This window comes from Phalacrocorax aristotelis, chromosome 4 (assembly GCF_949628215.1).
Source record: "Phalacrocorax aristotelis chromosome 4, bGulAri2.1, whole genome shotgun sequence".
Classification (NCBI taxonomy): domain Eukaryota; kingdom Metazoa; phylum Chordata; class Aves; order Suliformes; family Phalacrocoracidae; genus Phalacrocorax; species Phalacrocorax aristotelis.
The window spans coordinates 47,739,072-47,750,079 of NC_134279.1; the positions used below are offsets into that span (position 1 = coordinate 47,739,072).

Here is an 11,008-nt window from a genome sequence, read left to right on the forward strand (position 1 = left end):
AGAAGAGAAACTGGGCTGTGGCTTCCTGTATTTTGCAGGTTGCAGAGTGTAATCAGAGGGTCTCTTCCCCATTTCAGGGAAATAGTGTGTATAAATTGTAATATAGGGTGGCTTGGCACTGTAATTCCCCTAATTTTCCTTCACAGTGGCTGTACTGAATTTGTTCCATTTATAAGTCAAGAGGTGATTTATCAAACAACCTTCCTGAGACAGAGAGTTTGACTTCCAGGTCAATTCTTTCCAGCAGCAGAATCACTAATAAAAATTATGTCATTGGTATGTAGTTGATAGTTTAATTGCTGATACATGGTGTGGAATAGAGTCTACCTCATTTTCTCCCAAGATGGTGGTACCCAGACTTTCACAGAACAGAGACACTAGATAAACTGGCACATGAAAGGTTCTGGCTGGTATGGATGCAGGATATGTGGATTTTCATTCCCAGCTCTGTTACAGACCATCACTTTCTCATCTGTATGTTAAGGATAGTTATGGTTACCCAGTTTTTCAGAATGTTTTGAAATCAACTGAAGAAATGCGCTATGTAAGAGCTAAGTCTTTATTTTATGTGCTACATAATATTTTTGTTCTAAGTAACAATAATTATTTTTTTTCCCCACAGGGTAGCACTACAAATCCCCAAGGCATAAATGAGGACAAATCCCATTCATTCTTTGTTATGTGCTTGACATTTTTGAAAATTAAGTGCCACTTAAAACAAGAAATCTAGAAAACTTTTTTTCCCCTCTAAATTCATTAGAGAGAAGTTTGGAAAGATACTGAGGAAACAGCTAAAACTATATATATAGTTTTAATATATATGCATATTTAAATATATAAATAAGTGTCTTTATATACTATAACAAAACATGCAGTCTGCTGATTAAAACTGCTTTCTGGGGTCCAGTTTTCATTTAGTTAGGAACATAAATGAAAGTTAAGGATAGTAATTTGATTTTAAAAAAAAGCTGCTTGGGACAAGCATCAGTGGGAGCTAACAGGAGGCGTATGCTAGATGTTTTATGTAAGTGATGTGGTCTTCAAAAAAAAGATTAGGAAAAGCATATCTGATTTTTTTTTTTAAAAGCAGATCTTTCCTAAAGAAGTTGTAGTGAACCTGTTCAACAGGCTAGACAGTATTTATGTGCATAATTGATGTTAATATGTTATATAATCGTAGATGCAAGATATTTTCTGTTGTTGTGCATCAAAGAAATGTTCACTGTAAGCACAGAGTGCTTGTAATTTCTCAGAGCCACGGGATAGTTAAGATAAAACTTGGCAAATTAGAGCCTCCCTGAGTGAGGGGGTTTTGGCTTTCTGTCACTACATCTGCTGAAAGTTTTACGGATGTGCACTAGCATTTTCAAACCAAGTGCCACGGATTATCTCCAGCAGACAGTTATGGACAGCAAGCTATGGCAATAATTCTGGCACAACAGAGGTGAAGCAAGAATTCCCTTGTCACAAGGAAGAAGGTTGAAAAGCACTCAGTGGAAAAGAATAAGACTTAACTGGTGATAGTCCCTTACAAAACAAAACGAAAGGCTCTCACATAAACCAATGTCTGTTGGCCATTTCTATTGCATTTAAAGCCATTTGTATTATGATTTTATGGACGATTATGGTCACCTGTATAGTTAATTAAATGGTTGTTAAGCTCCCAAATACCTGCAAGCAGGATGTATGTTACCTTGGCATACTAACTGTAGCATGCTTTGCTAGAGTTTGTGTTAACATTAAGGAACTGATACTGAATGTTTTATATTGATGAGTTATGTGAAGTAGAGTTAGTGTTTTGGTGGAAACTCTTGGCTTGTTCCTATTGACAGGAGACCACCTGGCAGGGGGCAGATGTGCAGACTGAATGTTTTCTGCATGCTAACCTAGAAAAGCAATCCCATGCTGGAGGCCTGCTTTGAAAGGAAAGATTGTGCAAAGTGCATGGTTATCAAAATCCAGATAAACTTTATTAAATTTTCTTAACTTGTACCTAGCCAGTTTTAAGTTAACAAGTCCTGACTGGGAGTGATCCCAGAATTGGATCTCTGCAGACTCTTGGCAGTCCGGGGAGAGGGATGGGCGCTCCTGGGGGCGAGCAGAGTAACTGTTTTGAGTTCTTGTCCAAGCATCCCCGTGGGGGCAGCTGGGAGGCTGCAGAGCAAACCTACAAAAATTAGCAGCACTTGCTAGGCTTCATGTATAACCCTCCTTGAGTCCCCTTCCCACTTCAGGGAAGCTGCTTATGGTATTGAGGCCCATTCCTTACATCCTAAATATCATTCCAGTTAGCAAGGGAAAGAAAGTGGTCTTCCCCCTGCTCTCCTGTCCTGGCAGCTGCGTAGACAGCAGTGTGAGTGCGTGGCTGGGAGCAGGCACAGGGATACTCTTGCCACAGTGCTTTCATTTTAGAAATTGCCAGGTCTTTGATGATCCAGGTAAAAACAATTCAGGAAGTTACTGACCTTTACCTGGATGCCCTTAAAGCTACGCAGGGAGCCCATTTCAATGCCCAGTGAACCTGATACGGTTAAACCTCAGCTGAGGGCAATATATGCCAATCTGTTTGATATCACACTGAATTGAACAAAGCAGTGCTCATAAGGATACCCATGACATAGATAATGTTGATGCTGACTTATCAATCTCTGTGTGAAAGACAGCAATTTCTTAAATTGCTTAGCTAAATCCATATAATTCTTACCATAATTCTGATGCTTTTTAGACATGAAACTAATCATTAAAGAAACATCCCCTACACAAAGAGCATGGTGACTGTTGATCAAAGTTGGTAAACTCAGGTGTCTAGCTGATTATAAAGATTCAAGTTTAAACTGACAGCAGGTATAAGTATTAGTAAATAGTAATAGAACAACTGTGATGTTCTTTATCCACTTTCAGATGATGAGGGGACAAATGGTGTTTGCTCCCAAGTCATGTGAAAGTGAATCTCTCACGTTTCACTGTAAGCTGCCGATGATCTTCTTGACTGTCATTGTCTGTAAAGCATGTGGCAGGAACTTGTATATGAACAAAAAATGTCCAGAAAAGGTTGTATTTTAAGGTCATAATTCTGTGGTCAGATAAGAATGAGGAAGATCTTGGGGTGTACTGTGTTGAAGTTGGAGGATTCTGCTGTGTTGGGATTGCGGCATTGATCCGGTCAGGCCTGATTAAGCAGAAGCAATCAGGAGACAGCATAGCAGAAATGTGTATTTTAAATCATTGTTATGTCTTGGGTAATGTGTATCACTGTTGTACCACAGATAGTACAGCTGGTGTATTGAAAAGTATTGCTCTTAAGTCTCACTGAAGTGGTTATGCAATTTGCTACTCCCACCAATTCTTTTTTTTTTTTTTTTTTTAAGTGCTGAGTATAATGCAAGACTAAATGCATTTTGATAATCAGTTTTAGAAACTGCTATTCCTGTTTAGTAGACATAATAGGAATATAGGATTAATAGGGCGAATATTAGATCATCTGAATTGTGGAGGAAAGTTTGTATTTGAATTAATTTCCAGTAATTTGATTCCTGATTCCACGAGGTATTGCTCCATGACAGCAGAAATAGGGTGATTTTCCTGAGATTTCAAAGCCATTTAGGTAAAACTTAATCCCTGGCTATTGACTGAACTGTGGCCAGAAAAGGATTTGTAGCCAAGCACCCCTTGTTCTGTTTGTTCCTCTTTATTATTTCTTTTCCACTGGGGAAGGAAATCTTTTAGCCTGCTGCTTCTCTCTACTTGAGATCATTGGGGAACTGTTACTGCTTCAAGAGGAGGTTAAGAGCAGAATCTTAAAAATATTTCTGTGTTTATATGACATATGCTAAAATGCACAGGTATATATGTATTTGTGTAGTCACGCTAGTATTACCAAATTGTAATTTCTCCTATAAATTTCATTTTGAAGATCTTTCAGTGATTTTTTTTAAGTATGGGTTAATGAATTATTTTTAAAGAAAGGATGACAAATGTTATTTTCAGGCCATCCTGGAGCCATTAAAACATCTCTCCCAAAAATAGGTAGTCCATACAAAGACATTTGACACATAGATCCAGGAGAGATTTATTTAGGGTACCAATCTTAAGGTGTTTGATGCTTTTGTGCCTCTAGAGAGTGTTCTGCATTTTATCAGCTGAGTGAAAATGTTATTAAGCTAGCAACATTTTTTGTGATCTTTGTTGCTATAAAGAAAAGATATTCTACCAAGTGGAAATAGTAGGTGATCCATATCACTAGCCTTTGAAAGGGGAGTGAAATCTCCCCTTTTATGTCCAGAGAAATACATGCAACTATTTTGTTTGTGCAGTTACCTAGAAAGATATTCAAGCACAAGGTTTTGTAACCATAAGTACTAATCTGTTGGCATTTTTTCTGAACCATTCTTTTGCACCCTTGAAGGAACTATGTCTGCATAGTGTATATCTCCCATTTTCCGAAGATCACCGTGTGTAAGTTTTTAAATAACTGTTGGATGGTTGTCCATTCTAAGTGTTTTATCCCCAACTCGGTACAAAGAATAGAGAGCTGTGTGCATCTTCTCCGATTGCATCTCTACATCCTTGTTCTATGAGCAGATTTTTAAACAAAACGCTTCATTGCACATCTGTCGTCTTTTTACAGGTGATGTATCACCCATCAGCATGTCTCCTATCAGTCAGTCACAGTTTATTCCACTCGGGGAAATCCTTTGCCTGGCCATCTCAGCAATGAACTCTGCCCGAAAACAAGTCACACAAGAAGCACTAATGGAGCACCTAACAACCTGCTTCCCAGGTAACTGGACATTAATAAGTCATCAGTCAGATGGGTGCATGTCTGTTAAAGGGCAGTTAAAGAATCCCCAGCTGCTACCCAAAAGGTTGCTTACCTTTTTTGCTTCCTTAAAAGAGGGAGTTTCAGTGTTTGGTAGTCTGTTTCTCTTTATTCTTCTGGATAGGAATACTGATTAATCCTGAAATGCTACCCAAAAGTAAAAGGAGGCTTTAGGGTTTCCATCTTACCACCTTTTCTTTATTCTTAAACATAGAGAGAATTGAGTTCTCTTTGACAGGGTCATTCATGTGAGATGCATTTTGCAGGGTTAATTCCTGACTTTATATAAATATAAAAATTACTTCAGACACTAAACAACAAAGTGTATTGGCTTGTTTCTTTTTTCAGACTGGTATCAGAATAAGCTTGTTTGTGATTTTTCTCACCAAATAACCTTCTTTACCATCATAGTCAAAAGAGTTCGGGACTTCTTTAGTAGTTACGGAGAACAAAGCATGTGTCATAATCAGAGCAGATTTATTCCACCTTGTGGCTTTCAAGCCAGTTGTCAGCTAACTTATGAGAGCTCTGACATCATTCAACCAGTTCAAGCGTCGTTGTCAATTCTCCACAGAGATAACCTCATGGAGGTCTCTGTGTAGAGCATTCTGTCTGGAAGAGCAGATTTCCCACGTACTGCATGTCTTCCTCCACCTAGGACAGGCTCTCAGAACTGGTGTGGCCTGATGCAAGTAATAGAGTCCAATTACAATGACGTACCAGCTTCAGAGAGAGGTTATATTTAAACTGAAAGGAGGTTATCAGCCTGGTTTCCAGGGGTTTTCAGAGCCCTTTTGGACACAGTTCTGGATTTTGCTTCGGTACTGCCCTTGCTCGAAAGGTCAAGAAGAAAAGATTTAAAACTAACTCTCTCCATGACTAAAAGGTTTGGAGAGCCATAGATACACTCGCTGTGCTTATAAATGGTGGTATACTGCTCAGAAGATATTCTTGTCAGCATCTGATAATATTTATTAAATGGCAAAATGAAAATGTCTTGGATTAAAGATACTGTAACATCCAAAAACCAGAAAAAAACTGAAACCTATACTAAGAATGTACTCTTGAATGTCGCTTCCCTACCAGCAGTCTGTATCTGCAGTTGGTGAATCATGCAAAATGCATCTTGTAGAGACATCTAAAAGTGTGATGTAAAAGCATTGGGAAGCGGTTTACTGCTCAAGAGAGCACAGCTTTGTCACTTGTGCTTTGTATAATCCTGAGAATTATGATGTGCCTGAGTTTACAATTCTCTAAACTAGTTGAGAAACTTCTGTATTGTACCTCTCTTACAGCTATAAAAAGCAGCTAATTAAAAATACTTCAGTAGGAAAACTACTGATGCATCTGCCTCATCTAGGCAGCCTAACCATAGCCATGTTTTGATGTCTTGAATTTGTTTTGCTTACATTTCAGAGAAAGAGTTACTTAAAGCTTTGAAGGTTACATGGCTTTTGCTGTAACGGGTACTAAGTTCTGAGATTTTAAACTATAATTCTGAATTGAGGGCTGTATTTGGAATAAATGATTGTCTGACATTTAATAATTGTACTTTGGAAAAAAATTCTGCAAGTGTATTTTGTAAATACTGGCTCTCTGTCCCAATTTGTGGTTTTGTTTACCAGGGTTTTTTTTCCAGTATACTTGGCTGATTTTGAAAATAGTGGTAAAAGTTGTAAGGGGTAGAATGCAAAGAAGGAAAAGTTCACAATTATAATTCCAGTTTGATTATTTATTCCAAGTCATGTTTTCTGTATAGCTATGTACTGGAAGAGTTCCATAGATTGCAAGTATTTTCCAATGATTCTATCAATATTTTTCTTATAGACATCATTACGTGGTGGGAATTATAATTTATTGGTGGCATCCCTTGGGTTTCCGGGGAGCATGATTATCAGTTGACTTGGTGTGTTGTGCCTTTCTTGCTAGACAGAACCATACATCAAAAATAGTTCAACAGGCTGGATTATTTTGTAGATTCTGCTCAGAAGAAGCCTGACGCAAGTTAGCACACAGTCTCTTGCTACCTCTTTTTTTTCCACTAGCCATGAACATGTGCATTTCTCAAGTCTGAGATTAAAAAAAGGAGAGCCTTGTTTTTCCTACCTCACTTCCCAAAACATAAAGAAAATTATTTGGGGGGGGGAATCCACCCTTTGTCCAGTTTTTCCCCTTCTCTAGAGAAATGCCTTTCTCTCCCAGCCGTGACATGTTTAACGTAGCAAACTTACATGTTTTCTCAGTGTATGAGGATTATCCAAAAGTTTTGTCCTTTCCAATAAACAGAACCGCTTTTTGTGCTGAGTGATATTTTTCACTTGTCTGGCCAAACTCTCTCATAAATCAGCTGTGGCTTTGTGAGCCCTTGTATTCACTGTGGCTATTTTAAAATATCTGATGTCCTCCTATATTCTGATAGTTTATTTTTCCTAATCAGGTGCTGATGCTCAGAAAGAGTGGAGAGCGTTACCGGTGTAGATGTATCTGCCATTGTCACATAGCCTCTCTGTGTCTCACCCTGTAGCAGCACTCGTCTGCCCATGTCGTTTGTGTTTTAACGAACAGATGCTTCACTGCATTTCATGGCGTGTATAAATTTCCTAAGACCCCAGATGCTATTCTCAAACTGCCTAAGAATAATAAACCTCTTTCCTCGGTGCAGGATCTTAGACTTGCAGTCTAGCCTTCTAGTTTGCTGAGCCATTGTGTAGGCATAAATCTGGGCCATGGCTCTAGCTGAAATAAGGTATGCTAATTATTTATAACATCACATAGCAACCACTCCACATCCTTAACTAGTATTTCATGAGCCAATCAGAGTATTTCTTTTATCCCTTGTTAAGCCTTAGCATCAGCTCAGGAGAAAATCATTTTAGGAGATTTAACACCATTTAAATACTACTCCAGATTTATTTTTCATGAATTTATTTTATTGAAAAAGTTTGTAATGATAATGCACATCTTATTTGTGGGTTTTGTTATTTGTCAGGGTTTTAAAAGAGCAAGAGGGCTCCTGCTGCACATGCTCCCATTATTCTAACTTAGAATTAAAACAACGAGATGTTTGTACAGCCCTACTTTATAATTTATTGACCATGGTTTAAATCCCGTACGTTAAATGTAAATCTTTGCAATCCAGTATAAGGAGCTAAGAATGTAACCTCTGTTCCTGTGTTTGGCAGCCAGACCTTCTTGTCTGTATGAACCTGGCTGAAGAAAATATCAAGCCTTAGTCTATGCTGCGTTTAGTAAGGACTCTTTTTTTTTTCTCTCCAATTTTGTCCACGTATTTATTAAACTCATTTTAAGGTGTTCAAAATTTCAGTGTAAAAAATACATGTGTATTGGAATAGGTTGCTTTTGAAGTGAAGAGTTTTCTGAAAGCTGGCAAATTCCTCTGATGTTCACCTTCATAACTGTTCATTCTTTAAATATGTGAAATGTATGTGTAGCACTTAAAATAAGTGTCTTACATTAACTGAGTTCACTCTAGGTCAGCGTTCTTTGTGAGCAGCAAACAAGACATAATCTTCTGTCTGGAAGCTCAGTGGATGGCATAGTAGACTCTCTTGAGATGCAGAAAATGTACATGTCTGATGATTCAGTGTCCAGACAGTTTCTGCTTTTGAATTATTAAACCACTACATAATCTTAAATAACAGCACTGCTGTCATGCAGTATTTTATATGCTAGAGTGTTTAAACTAACCTAAAAAGGAGGGTTTTTTCCTATTGTTCCTATTTAATGGAGGAAGAGAGACCATAAGGACACTTCTGAATGTGGTGGGGTAGGTTACATATAGATATGATATGGGCAGGCTGCTGTAAAGAGAAAAGTCTTGAGAAAGCCAGGAAATCTGTATTTAAAATAGCAACAACAGGAGCCAGAGTAGTGTGGTTGCTCCTGTCCACCATGCAGGAAAGCCTAGTTGGAGTTTGGGTCTGTTTCTGCTTTTGTAAGTACCTGGAAGAGATCTGAAGAAAATGCAGAGCTAGCATTAGCTGGCAGTGCTGAGCTCCAAAGATCTGTGTCTGCCATCGTCTCTGCTGGCTTAGTGAACCACAGGGATGTACTGTATGCTGGGAGTGATAAAAGTGGTAGTCTCCAACTCCAGAGAGAAGGCAACTGACGCGATTAACTTTACAGCATCATTTACTGCCCAGGCACGCTAATTTTTTTATTTCTTGCTGTCTATCTGCACATTCTGTATTCACAGAACTTAGTCAATTAATGTAACTACTGTGCATCCAGTGTTTGGAAACTCATTTACCCAACACATTGTAGTCATTATGGTTTACTGGTTGAAAAATACGTTGTGTTTTTTTCACCATGTATTTGCAGTGCATTTTTGCCTAAGTTAGTGTAAAACAGCAGAAGATCCATTTCAATCTTTTTCCCTAACTTCTCTGTAAACTCCCAGGAGAATATTTTCCTCTCTCTTATTTTTGTTCCAAAGTTTTTGAAACAGTATGTTAAAAAAACTCTTTAAGTAAAACAAGGATGAAGAACCAACTTCTCTCAGACAAAGGTGGGTATGTGTAAGCTCCTGGAAAATGCAATGGATTGGTCAGGTTGTTTAAATAGAGGCAGGGAGAGAGATTGGCTGCTGCTCAGCAAGCGCATCTCAATTGGACCGAGATTGGATCCTGCAGTGCATTTTCAGCACAGGATGGAGAAGCACACGAGCTTGGGTTCGGGGTCATCCACTTCTTGTGGTGATGCATGACGCAAGGCATAATGTGAAAGGGTCGGTTTTACCCAAGCAGACACAGCAGCTCCACCTCAGGAAATAAGAGGTTAGATGATGACTGCTGGTTGTTACGGGAATTGAAATCACTCTTCCCATTCCTGTGCTTTACTGAAAGCTCGTGGGGGGCAGCCTGCTCTCCAGTTGCCAGTGCCTCACAATCCAGAGGAAGCTCAGCATACTGTTTCCTTCAGTCCAGAGAGATTCAGGACTCTGAGGTGGGGAGGGGTAGCCCTTTTTCCCCCTGGCTCTCTGGATTTCAGCTTTTCCCATCTGTTGCTATTTCTGGCATGTTTGCTTATCCTGCAGTTCTGGGGTCTTTGTTACTCTCTTTAGGATTATCACATAAATTGTGGACACTTGTGTGAAAAGGGGTGAAAATGCATGTTCCTGATTCTCCATTTCATTTGCATATTCTTTCAATTTTCAGTCTCATTTGATCTCTCAAATTATAGCCTTTCTTTACCTCTTTTACTTCCTGTGTCTGGACTAGCCCCAGTCTTTTACCTCTGTGGATGGTGCATGAAATATATTTACTGCTCCCTTCTCCCTGGCACCTTCTCTGTTATAGCTGCTTTCACTCATGTGTTCATGTTATTCCTAACACTTTGCTGCTTCCACTGTAAGGATTTTAGTTACAGATATTACTTGATGTGAGCAGTGTGGTCATGTCTCTAAATTCAAACAACATTCAAAGCCAGACATAAGAATACTTACTATGTTGTCTGCAACCCAGTAGCAAGGAAGAGGGTGAGTTAAGGAATTAGTACAACTTTACCTATTTCTTATCACTAATCTTTTGATGGGGTGTTGGTCATAGTGCCAGAGCCCTTGTTGTCATCCTCATGTTTGTTAGCACAAGGAGATCAGTGAGCTTACAGGCTCCAGCCTTTGACATGTGAGAGGAGAGTTGGTGACCAGACACTATGTGCTACTGAAGGTACTGTGTTTGTGGCAGGTACACTTGGTTGAGATTTTTCCATGAAGTATTTTTGTAAAAAGCATATACTTTGTTGAAATGTTTTTGCGTGCGTGATTCCATGGAATTTCTGTTCTTGTCTTCAAGAAAACTTAGTCAGAGTTTGACTTGACACGGACCTGACCAACCTGATATAAGTTGGGCTGGCTATGAGTAGGGGTGTTGACCAGACGACTTCATGAGGTGCCTTCCAACCTAAGTTACTCTCTGATTCTGTTTTTTTTTTTCTAAATCAGTTTTGCTGAAAAGAAAAATAAGACCCAGAGTAAATAATATTAACATTGTTAGTTTATAATAGACCATCCAAACTTTTTGGGGAAAAAAAATTATCTCGTTCTAAAAATATAAACCAGGTCAGTTCCCAGCATTAAGTTAAAATGCACTTTATTTCAACAAAATGTATTGATTGAAGTTAGCTTTTTCCACTGAAAATTTTGAAGGATTTTTATTTCTTATTCAGCAT

At 38.7% G+C, this 11,008-nt stretch overlaps 1 protein-coding gene across 5 annotated transcripts in view; it reads left to right on the forward strand.

Annotated features, from left to right (window-relative positions):
• The window catches only part of STOX2 (storkhead box 2), a 148,655-nt gene that overhangs the window by 124,054 nt on the left and 13,593 nt on the right, over positions 1 to 11,008 (forward strand). For 4 of the 5 annotated variants that reach the window (XM_075091208.1, XM_075091209.1, XM_075091210.1 and 1 more), the window contains one exon: positions 4,628 to 4,780. In XM_075091208.1, coding sequence (XP_074947309.1) covers positions 4,628 to 4,780 — 153 coding nt within the window. Of the gene's footprint in view, positions 1 to 4,627; positions 4,781 to 7,033; positions 10,507 to 11,008 lie in introns of those variants that run through there. The other variant, XM_075091212.1, reaches the window with a different exon arrangement.